The sequence below is a fragment of the Mustela nivalis genome (genome assembly GCF_964662115.1).
Source record: "Mustela nivalis genome assembly, chromosome: 16".
Classification (NCBI taxonomy): Eukaryota; Metazoa; Chordata; class Mammalia; order Carnivora; family Mustelidae; genus Mustela; species Mustela nivalis.
In genome coordinates this window covers 16697468-16719352 of record NC_139035.1, presented here as the reverse complement: position 1 = coordinate 16719352, position 21885 = coordinate 16697468, and the positions used below count along the sequence as shown (strand labels likewise).

The following is a 21885-nucleotide window of genomic DNA, read 5'->3' as shown; positions in this document are numbered from 1 at the left end:
GCAACAGCCCTGCAGTCTAAAGACACGGTCACTGGGGGCACCTGGGTGGCTCAGTGGGTTAAAGCCTCTGCCTTCAGCTCAGGTCAAGATCCCGGGGTCCTGGGATCAAGTCCCGCATTAGGCCTCTGCTCAACAGTGAGCCTGCTTTCCCCTCTCTCTCAGCCTGCCTCTCTGCCTACTTGTGATCGCTGTCTGTCAAATAAATACGTAAAACCTTTAAAAAAAATAAAAAAATAAAGACACGGTTGTCGGACAACGAATGGCAGTGGGTGCGGCAGGAGGAAGACAGAGAATGTCAGTCCACTCTCACTGCCCTACTTGAAATCTCAGTTCCATACCTCTCCGTAAATGGAGAGCCAGCCTTCCCGTCTTGTATCCTGTAGTATCCACGCATCCCGCTTCAGCCTTCTCGAAAGCCTTCCTGCAGGCCCTACGCACACGGGGCGTCCTGTCCTGTGTCCATCCCACTCCTACCAAGCCCACCTACGCTCCTGCCTCTGAGCCTCTGCCATACATTTTCTGAGGGCCTGTTCTGTGTCGCTACATGGCAGGCACAGGGCGCTGGAGATCAGATCGGCACAGTTTTTGCCCCCAAGGAGCTCCAGGAGGAGACCCAGCAGCAGCATCTATGGCTAAAGCTGATACAGGTGAAGACAGCAGTGAGCACAAAAATGGGCAGTTCCCTCTGAAATCATACACAGAGGTTGGTTCACAGGATGCTCTCTGAAAATGCTAGTTAATATGTTAATTTTTAAAAAGCCGGAGACTAGCAGCTATGGGCCTGACCCCTTGAGCCACAGGCCAGGCCTCTGAAATCCTTGGGGGATCCCGGCCTGCCTCCCTTTGCACTGGGGTCTATGAGCTGCTTTGAGGCAGGGAGTTTTGACCCAGCAGGGGCCGGAAAACTGGAACCCACTAGGGTATGGGCCGCTGCAGGCTGGCCCTCTGCCTTCTCTTCTCATGAAGAGGTGTGTGTGGGAGCTGGGCTTCCCTCGGGCCTCAGCTTCTGAAATGGGGGCACGATTCTGCCACAGGGATGGGGGAAGTCAACAACCTGGGAATCCTCTGAGTCTCCTTCATCATTAGAGCACAAATAAAACACAACCCAAAGACCCTCTTCTCTCCATTTTCCCCAAGGCTGAACAATCACTACCGCCCTGCAGGGCACGGATCCCCTGCGGAAGGTCCTGATGGAGCCGGAGTCGGCCTCAAGGGGGCGCGCTGGCACCTGCCGCCGCCCAAGGCCCGTTGCTTTCAGCTCAGACTCCCTTTGGGGACCAGCCCTGGGATACGGATTGCCTTGACTACACTGCTCCCCTGGCTTCACGGATGTTTTGCCCAAGCCGGGTTAACTTGGGATCCTAAGGCAATCTGTAATCCTGACCTGCTCTCTCAGTGCCTCCAGAGAGGGAAGAGGCCGAGCTGGTCCAGGCCATTTTATCAGTGAGGGTGGGATGCCCACGGGCTGCTAAGCATGGACGAAGGCAGGGCCGGCCCTGAGCAGAGCGCCCACCTCACTCTCCTCCCTGCGCCTGTCTCGACCGACCAGATCCCCCTCAGCCCGCGAACAGGTGGCCGACAGCACTGGCCCCCATCTGCCCTCTCTGAAGTGCTTGCCTGCCACGTCCTCCTCTCCCCAAACATGAACCCCACTCCCCAAATCATCTCAACAGTGCTTGGGTGAGAAACAAGATTAACCCATGGAGCCTGGCACCTCCCCTTCTTCGCCCTTCCCTCAGAACACCTCGCCGGCACTGGGGGAGGCAGAAGACCCCCAGATCCCTAACTCGAGGAGCGGCCTGTGCTGGTGCAGTGTGGCATGCGGGTGAGCGCCCAGACTGTGGCACCAGGCAGCTCTGCCAGCAAACCCTGGTTCCCACACTTACTAGCTGTATGACCCTGGGCAAGTCACTTAACCTCTCCCCAGAGGGGCCTCTTTGTCAGGGACCAGGAACAACTGCCACGGTTAGTTATTAGGATAAAGTGAAGATGTGGGCAGAGAGTTGGCACAAGCCCAGCACACAACAGGGGCTGGGAGAGGGCGGGGCTGGCATGGTCTTCCAGAGGAAAGGACAGGCACCGCCACATTCCAGCTCTCTAGGATTCAACCTTCCCAGTAGAGGGGGCTGCCCTGGGGTCAGGGGATGGAGGTCTCCTGTGCATTTGGCTCTTAGCCTTCAGGGTCCCAGAGCACTTCTAGTGTTCCCACAGCATCTCAGGTGACCCACCTGCAAGGTCAACTGTCTCGGAGACTGCCCCCCTAACAGGCCAGCCTGCATCCCGTGCACACCGTGATGACTGTCTCAGGCTCTGCAGTGACCATCGTTTCTGATTGCCATGCAAAGCGATAACAACTATAGACAATTATAATTAAGTAAAGGTTGGATTAATATGGTCAATGAGTGTTTGATTGCAATTCTCAAAGACACTGATGCCTGACCGGAATGCGAGGCTGGACCTTCTCTGCGTCCCACCTGCAGAGGAGATCAGAGGACTCACTGCCAGAGTCTGTTCTGACCCCTTCAAGGATGGCCACCGAGAAGCACGGCCACTGCCTCAGAACACACCCCTGCCCAGAGCCCTAGGCCCCTCCGTACAGACACTAAGTCCCCAGGATGCTGGTCCCATTGGCACTGCTGGACTACAGAGTGCAGAGAAGCAGACCTTACTTCCAAGATCTCAGGGGAAGTTCAGCTATAAGGAAAAGGTGCCAATAAATCCATCCCCCTGAGGGAACAGAGGGAGCCTGCAGCATCTTAGGGACAACTTCAATTTCTGCCCAGGAGACTCAGGAATAGAACCAATGAGGAGCTCTGTCCAAGGGGGCTTCTAGACAAGGCCGATGTTTCTCTCATCCCTGAACTAGGCATGTTCCCTGGCCCTTGGGCCTGGGTGTCTACTCAGGAGGGGCCTGACTGTGCACCGCAGGTCGGTGAGGCACCCCAGAGGCCATAGTTTTCCCCAGGCCAACTCCATGCCCAGATATACGCTGGGCACAGTCCTAGAGCTCACTAAGACAGCTTCTTTCTACACACACACGCCCATCACACATACACACACATCTGCACACACCTACACACCTTACCCCAGCACACCTACACCCAACCTGAACCCTCAAATGCTGCAGGTGGCCTGGCGGTTGAAGCAACTGTCCAGAAATCCCCATCCCAAGGGTTCCACACAAACACGATCGCTGCACAGGACTGGGGCGGCGTCCCTTCCTTCCCCATAGTTGAGTTTCTCCTCCTCTAAAACGGATATTCTTAGTACTTATTATCCACGTTCTCCTTTCAACAGTGAGCTCTGGACAAAACCCCCAGGGGAGACACCCTACGGGGGGAGGGGCGTGTGAGAAGTGGCACGCCGGAGCAGGTACAGGAGGAGAAGGCCCCAACTCACAGGACTCAAGGTTCGTCTGCCCCAGCTGCCTCCTCTGGGGCTCCCCAGGGAAGGAGGAGGGGCTGGGGAGGACAGCGGGTCCCTGAGGACCGGTCCTTTCTGCAGCCACACGCCTCCATACGGTGGCTCGGCTACGTGGGGACCTGGCAGGGGGGAGTCAATGATGCTTCCAAGTCATAACTAATGAGCAGCGAAAGCGTCAGAAAGGCTCCTCCTCCATCCGGCCCTTGGCCAAGGCCACAGCAAAGGCCAGTCACCAAGCAAAAGCTGGATCGCCTGAACGGGGGCAGCCTCGATTTGTGTGTGTGTGGGGGGCTCTTCCATATTTGCTGGAAGGCAGGTCAACGGAAGTGGAATTTATCTAGGGAGTGGCCTGGGAATGAAGCAGCAACAATGCTGACCTCTGCCCTCCACAGAAGCTGGGAGACCCTCACCAAGAGATGTCACTGTGCAGCCGGAGACACAGAGCCCGGTGAGCGCAGAGCCAGGAGCTCACGGAAGACGGAGGCCAACCTCGAGCAGGCACCAGGGGTGGCCACTCAGCACCACTGAGCCCACATCCTGCCAGGACACGACACTTGGGAGTGTGGCCCCCTGTCCTGACCACCCAGAGCACAGCTGCTTGGGGACGCTGGTGGCAGGGTTGCAGCACGCCTGTGGGATGTCACAGGTGAGGTCGGAGGAGGCAAACCCCTTTACAGAACCAGCAGCTCTCTGGCTGGGGAAGGAGCTGTGGAAGACAAGCTTTGCAATCTGTGGACTTGCCCTAAGGATTTTCACAACCATTGTCTCCTGATGGCCCCACCACAGTCCTGGGAAGGAAGCCAGACAGATGCTACGTGGGCCAACTTAAAGATCAAGAGACCGAGCCCAGGGCCGAGAAAGGACGCCCAGGGACGTAAAGTGGGTCATTGGTAATGCTCTGACACTGCGTCCTGTGCCCAGTGATTTTGCTCGAGTAGTAGCCAGGCAGCCATGGGGACTCGGGGGGGGACAGACAACTTCTATGGGGTCTCAGATATGAGGATCCACAGTGGCCCACTGTCACCGGTCTGCTGGTGTGGGGTCCTGCCTGCCCCTGGCTTTCCGGAGCCCTCCCACTCTCCTGGTGCTGGGCAAGCGAGGGGGAGCCCAGCGAGGCTGGAGGGAGAGGATGCGTGCGTCCTGGGCTCTCACCTGCTCTGGTCTGAGTCCTGGAGGGAGACACCTGAGTCCCAGTCCACGTCCCCGGCTGGCCGCTCTAGGACACAGAACAGAAGCAGAGATCAGGGCGGAGCCAGAAACCGGGCTCTCAGCTGCCACTTCATGCACACGGAGAAGAGTTTTCCCCAGGAGTGGCTTACTCCTGAGATAAACTCTACTCTACTCTGGGTCTCAGCCGAGGAAGCAGAGGCACAGTCTGTCACGGTGACCGCTGCTGAGCACTGCCATGGGCCAAGGGGACCGTGTGGGTCCTCTCAGGTGTGGGTGAGGAATGGACTTTTGTTGGAGTGGCAGGAAGGACATGTAAGAAGGCTCTCCCTGGCCTGCACAGTTGCACTTCCCAGCAGAGCAGCCGCCTGAGAGAATGCCTGCGTTTTCTCTGTGTGTGTGGGGGGGGGGGGTCTCCACCAGGAGGCGATGAGGTCCACTGGGGCTGGGGGCAAGTCATCTGAGGAAGGTCCAGGAAGCCTCTTCGGAAAGGGTTGTAAGCCACAGGGAAAAAATCATGGTCGCCTCCACCCCAAGCTCAGAGGGTAGCCTCCAACTGGTCTGGGGGCTCATGGGGGTCTTCAGCAGGCAGACTAGCTGGGAGGTGGTAAGGAGTCTGTGTCAAAGCCCAGAATAACAGGACATCTTGTGGAACGAGGTGGCCAGCGGCTGTGCTCTTCTCCCTTTCCTGCCGCACCCCTCCACATGTACCCTCTGGCCCCTTGTCTCCTCCCGGACTCCCTCCTTTTGCCCCCGCCACCCAGGCCTACAGAGTGAGCCTCACCTGGTGGGCGTCTGTCCCAGGATGGAGTCCAGGCTGGGATTCCCACCCTGGGTGGGACTTGACCCCCAACATTTAACATCTCTTGCAGCAGAAGGCGGTTCATCTCCACCTGGTCAGATAGGGATAAGGCACTGCCCCCGGTGCCCAGAGCCCCCAGCTCTGCAGCTCGCCAGAGCCCCCCCAGTAGGGCTGGCCTGGAAGCAAAGTCCTCCTCGCAGGTCAGAGACAAGCTGTCCAGGTCTCTGCCTGAACCTAGACCATCCTGAAGGGTGTAGGACCTTCCTTTCCTCAGGTTGGGCACGTGGGCGACCTTGTCACAAGGCCCAGGGCCCCCAGGCCGGCCCGGGGTGACTCCGTGAACAAAGTTCTCTTGCAAAGAGCCAGGCCCTGGCGGCAGACTCCCCTCATTGTCCGGCAAGGCCTGTACTGCTTCTGGAGGCCACGGGCTCCTCCCGTTCCAGCACTCCAGCCCATTAGAAGGTGGCCTGGGAGGTCTGGGACCCCCGTTCTGGGCAGGTTCCTCCTTGTTGATACCGCTGTCCAGCTGCCCATCGGGTGGATTCTGAGCAGGGAGGACCTCCTCCGCATCGGGCAAGGAAGACTGCTCTGACAGAATCTCAGGTGCGCCCCCCTTGACTCGCCTGAATTTGGGTTTCTTGGACGGCCGCTCATGAGAAGTGAGGCAGGGGCTCACCCCCTGTTTGCCTGTGGACATTTTTTCCTTCAAGGCCCTCACTTTGGACTCCAGCACAGAGGGGCCTTGGAGCTGCATGCCCCATGCCCTTCCATGCTGGGGGGCCATCAGGCTGGGGTTTCTGTCTTCCAGAGAGCAGGACCAGGGTCTTGGAAGGTGTCCATTATGCAGCTGTGGCTCACGGCCACTTCTCTCCACAGCTGAGGTCATCTCCATGGAGCTGGCTGTTCTGCTCCCTATTTGGGTCCCTCTGGAGGAGAAAACAGACAAAGCTCCTGAGACCCAGCATGTGGCCAGTAGCTCTAACAACCCTCTGGGTCCCCAAAGTGCCTTGGGATCGAGCCCTGTGCAGATGCGAACAACCCGGGGACAGAACTTTGAAAAGTGCAAATCACTAGATGGCACAAATAAGTTATTGGGATTTTTCTGCCAATTCTGAGCAGTGTTCTAGTTTTTCTATTCCCATTTTACAGATAGGGCACAATGAAGCGTCAAACAACAGCCAAATGTGGACCAGAGTAACAACAGGGGTCAGATATCCCAATCCCTGGCCCCCATCTCTGCTGACAGGCGGTCTCAGGAGAGAATGTCAGATCTGCTAAAAGCTAATAGGCACCTCCCTTTTTAAGGGGAACCAGAAGGGATGAGGGACTTCAGGAAGATACCACACAGGATCTGACCCCTTGGTCGAAGGTGCCTCCCTGTGTATAAGCCACAGGACAGTAGCATGGGGCTGTGCTCCGAGGGTGGCCACGACCGGTCACCAGCTCCTAGCCACATCTGCTTTGTGCCAGGCAGGCCTGCCAGAGCTTTCCAACACCCTCTCTCAAATGATCCTCACACACTCTGCCAGAAGGGGATTATCTTCCTCACTTTCACAGACAGAGAAACTGAGGCACACAAAGATCTGGTCACACGAGCTGAAAGGAGGCTGGATTTGGAAAGCCAATTTCCTTCTAAGGCCAGGGCTCTTTAAAGCACTCAGCGATGGGGTGATTATTAACCCTTCCCCCAGCCCCCCTTCTTCTGTCGATGAGAATATCCAGTCGGGAGAGGTTAAGTGACTCGCCAGAATTGCACGGCTCCTCGGTGGCAGAGCTGAAGTCAGTGTATTCACAGAGAGTGAAAGTGAGCACAGGATTTTACTCACCAAGTGGTTCAGTGCAACAATATTTACCCCACTCGCCGAGAAAAAGCTCCTTAAACACCGTACATTTAGATAGGTCTCCCTTGAAGTAAACCGCATGTATAAAAATTCATATTTACATGAATTACAAATTAGAAGTGAATTTTTCACTTCGGATAGGAACTAAAGTTCTCCACAGGATTCTCTGACATGTCAGGTCCCTCCACCGTCGTGCACTACAATTCGATGTACACGTGTTTCTGGAGTGTACGTGGTTCAAAAGGCACAATACGCACATAGCGCAAATGTCACATCAGCCTTAAGCCTGCGAAGTGTAAGGAGTATCTTCAGGAGGGCGAGATGGTTTCCTCCACCAGCTGGTCTAGAATTTACCAACTTCCTCTTTGCAGCCCCCGAATCCTCTTCTCTCAAGTTCGGTTCCGAAAGCAGGGGATTCGGGGCGATGCCAGTGAGAGGAAAAGAACTTCCTGACGGGCGGGCCCTGGACCCGCACCGCCGGAGCCCGCGAGCCTTGCGCGGGGCTCCCCGGGGCACCGAGCCTCCGGGGCAGCCGGCCGAGCCCGGGGTCGCCTCCGACGCCCACAGGCTGACGCGGGAAGGACGCGCAGGGCGGTGTCCCCGAGCCCCCGTCCGCTCCGAGGCCGGGCTCCCGCTCCCCGCCTCCCCTCCGCTCCCCGAGGTCCCCCCCCCTCCCCCGCCGCCCCGGCCGGCCCGGCGCCTCGCTCCCGCGTACTCACTGGGGGCCGCCGCCCGCGGGCCGGGCCGCCTCGGGCGCCGCCTCCATCCCGCCGCGCGGCGCGGCCCTCCTCCGGCCCTGCGGCCTGCGCTCCGGCCGCGCGGTGGGGTGCGGGCCGCCGGCCGCCTGCGGGTCCGCGGGGAGAAGCGGGCGCGGCCCGGGCTGGCAGGCAGCGGCATGGGCTCTGCCAGCGCCGGGAGAGGCCGAGCCCGGCGCGCCCCGGGCCGGGAGCGGAGAGAGGGAGCGCGGAGGGCAGAAAGGCGGAGCAGCGGAAGGGGCTGGAGGAGCGGGGCCGGGCCCCCACCCCGGCCTCCGCCGCCCTCCGCTCCCTCCTGCTCTCGGCGCGGGCGGCCGCGGGCTCCCCCGTCCCGGGGAAAGGAGGACGAGCGGGGCCGGGGCGCGGGCGCGGGGACCGAGGGGGCGCGGGCCGCTCGGAGGACCCCGCGGGACCGACCCCCTTCGCGCGGGGCCGGCCCGGCGAGGCTTCGGGGCGCGCGCGGCGTGGGACCCGGCTGCCGGCGAGCCAAGGCTGGGAAACGCGGCGTTCCTGCCGGCTCCGCGGGAGTGCGTGGAACTCTGCCCCCGGCGCTGGGGAGGAGGCTCGGCTGTCCGGCTGTCCGGGGGAAGCTAAGGAATGCCCTTTGTTTAGACAACTTTTCCAGAGAACTCGGGCCCTTCTCTCCGAGGTGCCCTTGTCTCGGAGGTCAAGGTCATTCGTTTCTGCCTTTCAGAGGCTCGAGGGTACCCGGAGTGGTGGCGGGTTCCCTCATCCTGCCCAGCCCGCGGGAGAGCCCGGTACCTGCCTTGCCAGCCCCAGAGACAGGGACGGGTTCTCAGAGCCCTGGGGACTCCTGAAGGGACTTTGCCACTTTCTCCACACCTGGGAGAAAGTAGCCGCAAAGGGCTTCACCTGCCAACGGAGCTTTCTTTCTCTTTCCACCCAGAGGGAGGTAACGAATCTCACCTGTTTCCAAACATTTGTCAACAAAGGACAGGAAACAGTAAGAGAGTTAGGACCCAGGAGATTCCAGAAATCTTTGCAAAGGGAAAAGCGCTCGTTCATGGTTCCTTCAGCCAGACAAGCCTCTCGCTCAAGTATGGATTGCGCTCCTTTGTGCTTGTGTGGTCCTGTCACCCTCTAGATGACAGGCACAGCAGCAAGACCACACAATGGGCTGAGTGCCTGAACCGGGGTGGAGGGATGGATGGCTTCCGGGTGAGGCCTGGCTATTGAGTGAGGAGGCCTTACCCTGTCGTAGGTGGGGGCATCTAGGCAAGGCGTGAGCCCCCCCACCGCTGCCCCAGAACGGAGAGCAGCTATCTGGGGAGGTGGGCTATATTGCTCTTGGGCTGACTTAGGAACCTGCGAGATTATCTAGGGCAAATCGTCTATGTTACAGAACAGGCCCAAGGTCACACAGCTCTCCTGTTGGGTGGTCTCCAAAGTCTGGGGTCAGCGATCTTGCAAGTGAATCCCTACTTCCTTCCATATTCCCAGACCAAGCTGTTCTTCCAGCAGGGCACTTACCGCCATTTGTTAGTATGGATCCCTGCGTAACACAGTCATGTGCCATTTATGGAGATTTATGAAGGCACCGTGTACCTGGCATTGGGCTAAGCACTTTACGTTCTTTATCTCATAGGGTAACCGTAAAAGATGGGTACTGTTATTGTCTCTTTTCTACAGATTATGAAACTGAGTTAAGTGATCTTCCCAAGATCACAGAGCTCATAAAAAGTGGTAGGCTTTCTAGCGTTCAAGACCTTCAGCTCAACCACGCCACAGAGTGTGGCCGGCACTGTGCCTGTGCGAGTTGGGCATGGAAAGAGTCAGCCTGAAAAATCAAAACATTGTCAAGTGCTATGAGAGCAAAAACACGCTTGCCGCCCTGGTCTAGCCCTTCCGGTCTAGATACTTTCTGCCTTCCTTACTCCTGCTATCCAAGGTAAAGTTCTGGAAACCTCCCAAGACCTCTTCCTCGCATCCATTGGCAATTCCAAACCAAACAACAATACTCTTACTGTTATTGGGGAACTTCTATGAGCTAAGAGACTCCTTAGATCTTTACAATAATCCCACCAAGTGAGTATAGTGTATTTCTTTAGAAATAAGGGAATCGGGCTATAGAGAGGTGAAAGAACTTGCCTGAGGCCACACGGCTAGTCTACTCAGAATCTGAATCCAGTCCTGTGGGGCTCCCAGATCTTCTGCCTTCCTTCCTTTTTTCAGAGGCATCTCAGAGCCCAGACTCCAAGAGGTAAGTAACTTCAGGACTCCTATTCCCCACCCCCGGAAGTTAATGATCTGTAAGGCAAGTTTCTGAAAGTTCCAGCAAAAGCTTAATGTTTAAAGGAAACCTGCCCCCCCTTTTGAGATGCAAATAATCACCTTCAGTTTACTCATTACATTTGTTACTTTACACTTAATATAGGGGGATGGTTTTTAAACCCTACAGAGGTTTTAAAAGCCATCTACATGTACCAAGAAGCCTATCCTCAGAAGCTATTGAATTACCACAACAGTCACACGTGGGAAGGTATTTCTCATTCATCTGGATTCTGTTTGGTTCAGCAAACATGCATTGAGTTTCTACTACACGCCAGGCACAGGAAAGACAAAATATAATACCCACAGGCCCTGTCCTTGAGGAATTTCTGGTCAAGCTGGGCAGGGGAGGGAAAGAGAAACTTCCCATGGGAGCTGTCCCCAGTCAGGCTAGCACAGGGTGGTGGTGAAGGTCGGCTGACAGGAACAGCTGAGGTGTGTGACTGAGGGGTGTGTTGGGTAGGAGGGGTATCACGGAGCGCAGGGTCTTGGACAAAGAGCAGGTGCCAGCCAGACGGGGCTGGGGGCAGGGGAGAATTAGCATAAACGCAGGCAGCAGGTGTGAAACTGCCTGGTTCCCCTGTTACTACGTGTCAAAGTTACACTGGAGAAGGCAAGGGCAGGGCTGGCTCTGCAAAGCAGGGGTGACGTGGCCTGCTGGAGGGCATCTGGGGTCCGGGTGAGGGGCTTGGACACTGTCCTGTGAAGTGCCCGTCCCTGGAAGGTGGGTTACCTCGAGCATGGCCCCTATGTCCTGTGTATCAGAATCCTTCATTACTGTGTTTTGGAGGAACAAAAATACGGGGTAAGCAGAAATCACATAGCCTTCTTCCTCCATTTGAACAATGAGGGGAACCCACCATCCCAGGAAGCCTCCCTCCACTTAGCCTGGATGGGAACACAGCCTCTCACGCCTCCTGCCCGCCTTCCCTCGACAGGCTCTGGACACACAGCTTTGAGCGAGGAGCCATGTTGGATGTGGAAATCAGGTTCCACTTAGGATAAAGGGAGGGGGGAGAGATGGTCCTTCAGGTCACACCCTTAGAGGTGGGGGGGGTGGGATGAGGTGGGAGGGTGCCTCTGCCATCCCTCCACTGTACCCCCAGAAGGAGCTGGTCACCCCTGTCTTGGACATGGGGCACGTGATCTGAGGAGCACGCAGAGGCCACTGACGGCTCCTGGGGATGCGGTTCATAGCTCCAGGGTCTGCCCTCAGGCTCTTCCCTTTTCCTTCCAGCAGAGGCTCAAGAGAGCCCTGGGACCTGTCTCTTCCCTGCCCGCCTCTCCCCTGCTTAGAACTCTCCTGCCACTTGCCAAGGGCTGGTGTGGCCTGGGCCTGTGTGGATGCTCCTGGGACACTGGTGAGAGGCTGAGTCCAAGGTCTGCACATGGAGATTCTGACTCTCTTGGCTGGAGTAAGGCCCGGAGTCAGCCTTCTAGCAGCCCAAGTGCTTTCAGGCCCAGTCAGGTTGGAGAAGGGTCCTGTGTTCAGACTCCAGCCCCTTTGTAAGGCCTGTGGACCTCCGGCTTCAGCTCCCAGCCCGACAGCCCGTCCCACATGCCTGCCACACAGAACTGCTTCCAGCTCCCCCGACCGGCCTTGCTGATTCCGATCTCCTTGTCTTCCTGGGCTTTCCTTCAGCCTGAAACACACTGCTTCCCCTCACATGCAGTTTGGCTGTCTCCGAGGAGACCTTCCGCACAGCTCAAATGGCCCCCCTCAGGGCCGTCCTCCCCAGTTCCTTCCACAGGCCTCCTAACCGCTGCGGCCAGACCATTTGTCACACTGATGGGACACAGAGCACTTCCTGATCTGGATCTGTGTCCCCGGCCCCCACCACGTGCCTGCCGCGTGAAAGGCATTGACTAAATGCCAAGCAGCTCAAAGAAAGAAAGAAAAAGTCCCTATCAAGTAAGGCTGCCTGACAGGAGAAGAGGGGCCACTGCTTGCTACAAGGATCAAGGTCATTTCTGAAGGATCTGGTTCATTCGCTCCACATGGCCAGTCCTGCCTCAGGGTCTGCGAGAGTCGGTCCCTGGCAGGGCCAGGCCCAGCACGCAGGCTTCCTAACTGCCTCTGGTTTCCCCTGACGCCCAGGCCTGCTTGCCCTGCCCTTCCTCTTGCCTCCCGCAGTGCTCAAGCATCACAGACAGTGGAAGGGGCATTAAGCTTCCATTCTGAGCCTGGAAATCGGGAGATCACATAGTTCTCAGAGGAAGAAACAGATGGGGGAGGAGAGAGCAGACAATGAGGCACTAGCGCAGGCAGGATGGGTGAGGCTCACCTATTCAGGCAACAGGACAGCAGGGCACCTCCAGGGAGCAGCCACCTTGCTATGCGCCTCTACACACTCCAGCACACGGGCGTGCACATGCACGTGGTGCATACACACGCACACACGCTCTCCTATGTCCCACCTGCCTGAATTGTCCAAGTCCCAAGGAGAAGAGAAGCATGGTTCTTACCTCGCCGGCGTCAGCCTGAACCCCTCCCCCAGGCGGCTGGACAGGGCGTCCCCCAGGATGATGGGACAGGGACCTCCTCTGGAGATAAGGACTTCAGACTTCCCTGCCTTTGATGCCCCCTCACCGCACCTCTGCCCTCACTCTGCCAGGCATCTGTTCCCATGCCCAAGTCCAAACCACAACTTTTCATTTCATAATCCTAATCACAGGGAAGTGACTGGGATTAAGAAACTATTTGAATGCCCTCCCTCCTATTCTATGGCGCCTGCTCTGCGGGGGGGGGGGGGGGGCGGGGCGGCATCAGCACAAGGAGAGGACACCTGGCTTTCGCCTGCCTGTCAGTGATCACTACCATCTGGGCCGAGTCACTTTTCTCACCTACAGAATGAAAGCAGATTCAGGGAGAAAGGTGCCGGAGCATGACTGAGACCTGAAGTCATGTTTGTGACAGTTTTCCATCTTGAGAAAAGAGAAAAGTGCTCAGAAATAGAGTAGTGCTTTGCTTAAGACATATGAGAGGCTATGAAGAAATATAGAAGTAGAATCCAGAAAAGCAATAACCCATTGATGGCAACATTGTTCACAATACAAGGTAACTGAACATAATCCACATGTTTATCGATAGGAGAAGGGATGATTTAGTATATTTGTAAAATGGAACATTAGAGATCAATGATATTGAAAAATGGTAACTACACAGAACGACGTGGCCGATTCTTACGGGTTTTAGAGCAAACAGAGCAAGGAAAAGAAACAGATGAAACTAAATCATACATTCTGTAGGGACACATGCCATGCCTATGGGGTCACACTAATGGGGAGCAAGAGAATTATTAACACAGATGATTATATAATGGCCTCCTCGGTGTGGGAACAGAATGGTGGATGACAATTGGGGAGAAGAGTTTCAGAGGCACAGTAATGCTTTATTGAATTGGGCCGTGAATATATGGATGTTTATTATTCTTTACAATGTACATTAAAGATTTTATTTATTTATTTGACAGACAGAGATCGTAAGTAGGCAGAGAGGCAGGCAGAGAGAAAGAGGAGGAAGCAGGCTCCCTGCTGAGCAGAGAGCCCGATGCGGGGCTCGATCCCAGGACCCTGGGATCATGACCTGAGCCGAAGGCAGCGGCTTAACCACTGAGCCACCCAGGCGCCCTACAATGTACATTATATGTATACACATAACATCATATGTAGAATGTGTGTAATATATCATATATATAATGTACATAAACATATTTCATAATTTTTAAAAATATAGAAACTACATTAAAAAAACCCATTTTACTATATATGTCAAAGAAGATCTGGGTGAATGGAGAAATACTTAGTACTCACAACATTTACTGTGTATTATAAAGATGACAATTTTCATTGAATTTAAAGATTCAAGTGTGAGTTCAGTCAAGACTCTATATTTAGGCAAGAATATTTAAGAAAAAAATTATAAAAGAAAGGAAAGAAGAAAAGGAGGAGAGGAGGCTTATTCTACAAAATATGGAATTGTATTATAAGTTTATAATAATTCAGAGAGGAACTGATGCCAAAATAAACAGAGTAATGTGACATAATGAATATAGTATATATATAGTACATGTTAGTATATGTACCTACTATACATATTATATACACATAGTATAAAAATGGATCCTACATTTTCTTTCACTAATAAAGGACATTTACAAAAATATATATATAACTAATATGATGCTCAGTAGTGAAATATGGGACATTTTTCCTGAGTTTAGAAACGAGGAAAGTCTATCCAGTACAATAGACTATTCTATCCTATTCAGTGTTGTAATAAAATAGTATGATACAACTAGAAAAAGAAAAAAAGCATAAATCATGAAACAAAATTATTTGCTTATTCTATTATTATAGAAAAATCCAAAAAAACTACAAACTCTTTAAATTAAGAAGTAAATTTAACAAGGCTTCTGGCTATAATATCAATATATAAAAATCTATTGCATTTCTATATACTTAGCAATGAACGAGTTGAAAGTGAGATTTATAAAATGTACCATAAAGAAAAGCATCAAAAAACATCACTTGCCTAGGAATAAAATCTGACAAAGATCAATGCAAGACTTTTGCATTGAAAACTACAAAACAGGAATGTCTGGGTGGCTCAGTCAGTTAAGTGTCTGACTCTTGATTTCAGCTCCGTTCATGAACTCAGGATCATGAGATCAAGCCCCACGTCAAGCTCCCTGCTCAGTGAGGAGTCTGCTTGTCTCCCTTTCCCTCTGTCCCTCCCCTTGCTCACATACTCTCTTTCTTTCTCTAAAATAAGTAAATAAATCTTAAAAAAAAAAAGAAAACTGTAAAACATTACTGAAATTAAAGATCATGTGAATAAGCGGAGGAATATACCATGTTCATAGATCAGAAAAATTATCGTTAAGATGTCAATTTCTCCTGAATTGTTCAATGTATTTGTTTCAGTTCTATGGAGCTGTGGTAATGAAGTACCACAAATGGGGGTCTGACACAACAAAAATGTATTGTCTCACGGTTCTGGAGGCCACAAGTCCAAAATCGAGGTCTCAGCAGGGCCATGTTCCCTCTGAAGGTTCTAGGGAAGGATGTTTCACGCCTCTCTTCCAGCTCTGGTAGTTGGCTTGTGGCAATTCAACTTCAGTCTTCATGTGGTGTTCTCACTCTGTGCGTGTCTGTGTCCAAGTTTCCTCTTCTTATAAGGACATCAGTCATATTGGATTAGGGACTCACCCTACCCTAGTATGACCTCATCTTAACTAATTACATCTGCAACAATCTCATTTCCAAACAAGGTCACATTCTGAGGTACTGAGGGTTAGAACTTCCAACATATGAGGTTTTTGTCGGGGGGGCATAGCTCAACCCACAACAGTATTCAATGCATTCGATCTATATTACAACAGTTTTTCTTTCTGGGAGCAATTGACAAGCTGGTCCTAAAGTTTATACGGACGTGTAAAGGATATAGAATAGTTAAGACAACTTTCAAAAAGAACAGCTCTGGAGGACTTATGCTAGTAAATATCAAAACTTACAATAAAGTGACTCTAATTTAGACAATGTGGTAGTAGTAAAAGTATAGACAAATAGAATATACTAGAACTAGAATGTCCAGAAACAGACTCGCACATGTACAAGCTCCTGATTTACAACCAAAGCTCCATAGCAGTGCAGTAACCAGTGCTGCTGGTTTAATAACCAGTGCTGGGTCAATTGTATATCCATCCTGGGAAAGGAAGTAAATCTTGACCCCTTGACCCCTACCTCTTACCATTCACAAGAACTAATGAGAGATTGATCATAGAACAAAATATGAAAGCCAGTCAAGCTCCTAGGAGAAAACAAGAGAAGATCTTTATGATGTTGGGGTAGGGAAATCTTTCCTAAAGAGGGACAAAAAGTACCAACTTTAAAAGACAGAAATGATAAACTGGGCTTCGTTAGAATTAGGAATCTCTGTTTATCAGAAAACACCTTTAAGATCGTGAGAAGGCAAATCACAGACTCAGAGAAGATGTTTGCAATATCTGTCTGCCAAACAGATACCTGAAATTCTTAAAATCATGAGAAGACAGAAATGAAGTTTAAAAATGGACAAAAGACTTGAGTAGGCCTTTCCCAAAAAATATCCAAATGATCAAACAAACATGTGACTAGGTGTTCGAAATCACATGTCACTAGACTAGTACAAATTTAAGTCATGATGTGACTCCACTACATTAAAGAACAGAGGAAACATGAGCAAAGCATGTAAAGAGTTTACAGGAGAAGAGGAAGTACAAACAGCTACTAACCATTAGGACTTGCATTGTATTTCTGCTGGACAGCTCTGTCCTAGCATATTGCCTGGCACATAGTAGACACTCAATAAATATTTGTTGACCAGATTAAAAATAATTATTATTAGGTTATTTTTGTAATCAACATTTTTTTAAAAAGATGCTATTTCAATAGAGACGGAGAGCACGAAGCACAAGCCAGGAGGTGGGAGTGAGGGGCTAAGAGGGAGAAGCAGGCTCCCCACTGAGCTGGGCTCCATCCCAGGACCCCTGAGATCATGACCTGAGCCGAAGGCAGATGCTTAAGGGACTGAACCACGAAGGAGTCCCACAGTTAACATTTCTTAAACGCTAATGTGCAAAGACCACGCTAAGTGCTTCATATGTGTCTTTTAACAGAATCTTCTCAGCAATGCTCATCAGGAAGAACTCACTTTTCTAGGCAAAGCCATGAGGTGTAGAAAAGTCAAGTATCCCGCAGGACAGTAGGTGGTGGCGGAGTCAGGATTCAGACCCGAAGTGAGTGAATGGAGGAGACCAAGCTGAATCGCTGACCACACCCGCACCACTTTTCTCTGCTGCATTCCTGAATGTCCAGGAGACACTGCGCAACCACCTGCGCCTTGCACGCGCGGCCTTGTGGTTAAAAACTTTGTTAATTCTGTGGAGGTTTATTCACGAAAAATCTTAAAAAGGAAGAAATGTTGCTCATTCTAGCTCCGAATGAGTCTTCCCTTCACGTGAAAACAGCCGTCATCTTTGCAACTGCGTAGTGATCATGCCCTGCTCCCAAGTGCTGGGGCCCAGAGCTGCGGGATTTAGGAGACTGTGGCTCGGTCCCTTTTGGATCTGTCTCTTCCTTCAGCTTCCATGACTCTCTCTTTCTTGGTTATCCTCACTCCTTTCTTTTCTTTCTTTCTTTCTATCTTTCTTTCTTTCAAGATTTGATTTATTTGAGAGAGATCACAAGTAGGCAGAGAGGCAGGCAGAGAGAGAGGAGGAAGCAGGCTCCCAGCCAAGCAGAGAGCCCGACGCAGGCAATGAGGATGGTGGAAATCCATGTACTTGTTGAAGAGACTTTCTAAGGAGGTTCTCAGGGCTGATGGGCTCGGGTCTCGGACTGTGGGCGCCGCTCCCCACATCGCCCCTCCACGTCCACAGGGATGTGGGTTAAACACTGTCCTTCACCTCCGTCCTCCTCTTGTGGAAGGCGGGTGCCTGCAAGTGCACTGGGGCAGCACTGCGTGGCCTGTAAGTCACCCCCCAACAAGCCTCCCAAATCTGATCTTGCAGAGGAGGATGCCAAGACCCAAGGAGGCCTAGGAATTTGCGCACAGTTAACAAGTCTGGTGAGCGACCCCGCCCCAGCCCCAGCCAGGCTTGGAAACCACCCATGGCTGCGTCACGTATCAGAGAGGGTCCCACCCAGACCCCACTAGACTGCTGTTCTCAGATCAGCGCGTCCCAAGAATGCTTTCGTCTCGAATCAGAGTCCCGTCCCCGGGGCTCCATGGGGGTGGTCACCTAGGCATGAGGACAGCTGCTCAGTGCGCCCTTGCCACACTCTGAGGAGCACCTGGCTTGGCCCATGGAGGTCTAACCTGGCCAAGCAGAGTGGCTCAGGTGTTGGGTGGGAGAGGGCTCCCCGAATCTCAGAAGCTGCTTTGGGACATCTGAGCCATGGCAGCACCACGGCCCCCCGGAAAGCTGCAGCTCGTCATTGCTCGTTGTGGCCTCCGGTGTCTGGAGCGAGTGCCCGAGGCTGTTCTCGAAAGGGGCCCAGTGCCTGGAACACGGCCTCCAGGCAAGTGGGCCTGGAGCCCCTCGGAGCCCCTTACTCCTGGCCGCGGATTCCTCTCTTCCTCCCGGAGACACCTTCACGGCGGCCCCTGGGGGTCCCTGGCCCGGGGCTCTCCCACCCTGGCCGGGAGATGCGAGCTTGCAGGGGCACTCCAGGGAGGGGCCTGTCGGCGGTGGCCCGGGGACGCCTGTGCTTCCTGAGAGGAAGGTGCCTTTGGGGCTTCCCTCTGTGCTGCGGGGGGGCTGCCTTAGAACTAGGATCATCTGGGGCCTCCAGAGGGAAGCCCTTTCCAGACCCCCCGCCCTGGCCATGCAATTGCTCGACCTGTGGTCCTGTGGGGTCCCTGTTTCCCAGGTCCCTCCTGCCCCCACCAGCCTGGGCGATTTTGCTGAGGACACACATGAGCCTCAGAAGCAGCTTCTCTCTGAGCAGAATTCCCTCCGTGTCTGTGATCTCCTGCTAAGTTTTTTCTGGCATTAAATTAAGGGACATGGTGGGTGAGGTATGGACCCAGATTTGAAAAGTACAGAATTGGACTCTGGCAACCCGAGAGCAGGTTGGCCTGGTCACTCCATGGAGTTCAGTTTCTTCTTCAGGAAATGGTGGACGGGGCTCACAGGTCCCAAAGTAATGTTCCCCAGAACCCCAGAGTTCTATAAGGTATTAATGGGTCTCCTATGAAAAAGAGAATTCAGGTCCTGTAGGTTTGGGTGATAATATATGCTATGTCATTCTCCTGCCAGGTCATTAGGCCCAGAAGCATTTCGAAGGAAGTCCCACAGTGAAAACTCAACTCTGCTCAGCAGGGAGCCTGCTTCCTCCTCTCTCTCTGCCTGCCTCTCTGCCTACTTGTGTCTGTCAAATAAAATAAATAAATAAATAAATAAAATTAAATAAATAAAATATTTTAAAAAGAAAAGAAAAGAAAACCTAGTGCTAGGAGTCAGAGACCAAAAAAGGGAGACTTTAAAAAAAAAAAAATCTCAGTTTCTACTCTGATTCTTTGCCAATTTCATTATGCCAATTCACCTTAAAATTAACAGCCTCCGTTTGCCCATCTGTGAAAAGGGAGAACTAGGGCAGCTTGATTGGCACCCGCTCAACACTAGCCCTCAGAAGTTCCCAACCTGGGGTCCCCAGACACCAAATGGGGAGAAAAGCAGAAGCTATATCTAATATTTAAAGAAGCTGAATGGAAATTATCCATTTACCGTGAGACGTGTCTTTGCTTTTGACTGATATTGTATCGACTCAGAATGGCAGCATCGGTTGTCATGGGGACAAGGATTATTATGCAATAGAAATGGTTGGTTTGTTAGGCAATTTTTTTTTCTTTAACAAACTTAGTGTCTTGAAAGTAATAAACAGGTCAGCTGGTAAGAAAAGGCAAAGAGCTCCTGACTCAAGAGGGTGGGCCCCCGACAGGTTTAAAAGCGCTATGGAGGAGAGCAAAGTGGTGGGGGGGACCCAGGGGAGGTTAGAGCGTCCCCAGGGAGTCCCTGGGGGAGACCCAGGGTTGTGTTCGGGAGCGCGTGTCGAGGGTGTGACGTGCCTGTCGCACAGTGGCTTTTCAGGGCATCCTGGGAGAGGTCTTCGAGGGCCAAGACAGGGCGTGGAGCACTCCCTTCCCTGAGCAGAGGGAGCAGAGCCCATTCAGGTGGGCTCAGGGGTCTGGCCAACGTGGGCTCTATGCAGCTTCTTAGAAGGCCTTCTGCCAGCGCCAGTGTCTGAGGGTTTTCAAGCACTTGAAAGTTCTGACTGAACACAGGCAAAGTCCTGCCCTTTGAGCCGCCTGAGTCACCTCTTCACAAGCTGCTACGTCTAGAGACACAGTCTGTGTGGTTCACGGCTGTTAACCTTCCCTCCTAGATGCCGTTCACTCGGAACAGCCTCACTGGACTCCTGTTCTCCGTTCTCCCCATGGGGCTCCTTCCCCCAACCTTTCTCCCCTCGCATCCAGCTCCATTTCTGTACCTGCCTTGGGAGCTGGGCCCACGAGTCTTTTCTCTCTCCCCCAAGGAAAGCCATGGTGAAAATCACTGTTGGTAGAGCCCTACACATCACCAGAAAGACAGTTAGCTTTTTCTAACTCTTCAGAGAAGCTAAGACAACAAAGTCTTTCCCTTGCTAATATTGATATTGTTAATAATACCTCTTGCTAAGAATTGGGCCATATCTGTGAAAATTGAGAGGAAACGGGAGGACAGCGGCCAGGGGGATTCCATCTCCCTCAGGATCCAAACCAGACTGCTGGCTTTAGCTAACTGGCTAAAGGCAGAAAGGATTGTTCTCTAGCGTATCTGAGAACAAAGCATTTTGCTGTGTGGTTTTTTTAAAAAAATTATGTTAAATGACTGGATAATTAAATGCATATTTTGGGGAGGAAGAGTTAGACATTAATTAAACTGTAGGAGAAAACGGGAAAGACATTGGACTAAGAGGATCACTGGGGACACTGTCTACTGCATCCTTCCAGATTGTCTAAGCTATTTTATAATTCTTTAAGTTGTAGAAAAATGGAGAGTCATGCAAATGACTTTTATCCACAGAGAAGCCTGTTGTATTTAGTGGATAGTCCCATGGATACTTACTAGCAAAATATTGCTGATTTTGCATTTATTTGTAAATGTTTCTCAGCTTTCCAGATGTCTGTATAGTTGTGTTTGGGATTCTCTTTTGCCATGGTACTGGTTCTCTCCTTCATTAATGACTTAAATCACATCTCTGACATGTGTTCCTCTTACAGCTATTACAACTACATGAGAGGCAAGATCATGCCCTCTTTTAAAAATTATCTTTTGACACATCCACAGAGAAAGGGCCATGTGAAGAGAGAGTGAGAAGATAGTCATCAGCAAGCCAAGGAGAAAGGCCTCTGCAGACACCAAATCTGCTGACACTTTAATCCTGGACTTCCAGCTTCCAGAACAAGGAAGACTAAATTTCTGTGGTTTAAGCTACATCGTGTGTACTATTTTTTTATAGTAGACTTACCAGACTAAGACTGTATACCCAATTTGTTCATCCATTTACTTATTGGTGGATAGTTTCTTGTTTTCTGTTTTTGGCAGTTAGGAATATACAAAAAATGATCTTTTGATAAATTTGTCCAATTAATATTTCTTAATGTAAACCAGACATTATGGTTGGACACCCAAGGTAGAAAAATAGACAACATGCTAGTCCTTGAGAACAAGCTAGTGTGGGGGATTAGAAGCGGTGGGTAGACTGACAAGTGACCAGATTCAGTAAAGATAAGGAGTGCTCTATTGCTCAGCAATTTAAAAAAGGTTGAGATCTTGCCATTTGCAACAACACGGTTGGACCCAGAAGGTATTAGACTAAGTGGAATAAGTCAGAGAAAGAAAAAATACCATGACTTTACTCCTGTGTGGAATATAAAACACACACAAAAAATGAAGAAACAAAAAAGTAGAAGCAGACCCATACATACAGAGAACAAACGGATGGTTGCCAGAGAAGACGGGGTAGGGAGATGGGCAAAATTGGGGGGGAGATGGGAGCTACAGTCTTCCAGTTCTGGCCT

The 21885-nt window shown here is 52.1% G+C and overlaps 2 protein-coding genes across 7 annotated transcripts in view; one reads left to right on the top strand and one right to left on the bottom strand.

The window, feature by feature from the left end:
• The window catches only part of KIAA1614, a 47533-nt gene extending 27952 nt beyond the window's left edge, over positions 1-19581 (bottom strand). For 4 of the 6 annotated variants that reach the window (XM_082703924.1, XM_082703929.1, XM_082703925.1 and 1 more), the window contains exons 1-3: positions 7953-8071; positions 5375-6318; positions 4576-4639 (exon numbers count right to left, since the gene is read on the bottom strand). In XM_082703924.1, coding sequence (XP_082560050.1) covers positions 4576-4639; positions 5375-6318; positions 7953-7999 — 1055 coding nt within the window. In that variant the 5' untranslated portion in view covers positions 8000-8071. Of the gene's footprint in view, positions 1-4575; positions 4640-5374; positions 6319-7952; positions 8072-10097; positions 10201-19549 lie in introns of those variants that run through there. The other 2 variants (XM_082703927.1, XM_082703926.1) reach the window with 2 other exon arrangements.
• Positions 7658-21282, top strand: LOC309849557 (uncharacterized protein; the record flags this gene model as incomplete). The annotated part of the gene is made up of 4 exons (XM_082702201.1): positions 7658-8515; positions 8683-8901; positions 16937-17056; positions 21152-21282. 3 exons carry the CDS (start codon positions 7658-7660, stop codon positions 17024-17026), a joined length of 1167 nt encoding a protein of 388 aa, XP_082558327.1. The 3' UTR covers positions 17027-17056; positions 21152-21282.
• Positions 21283-21885: the final 603 nt, after the last annotated feature.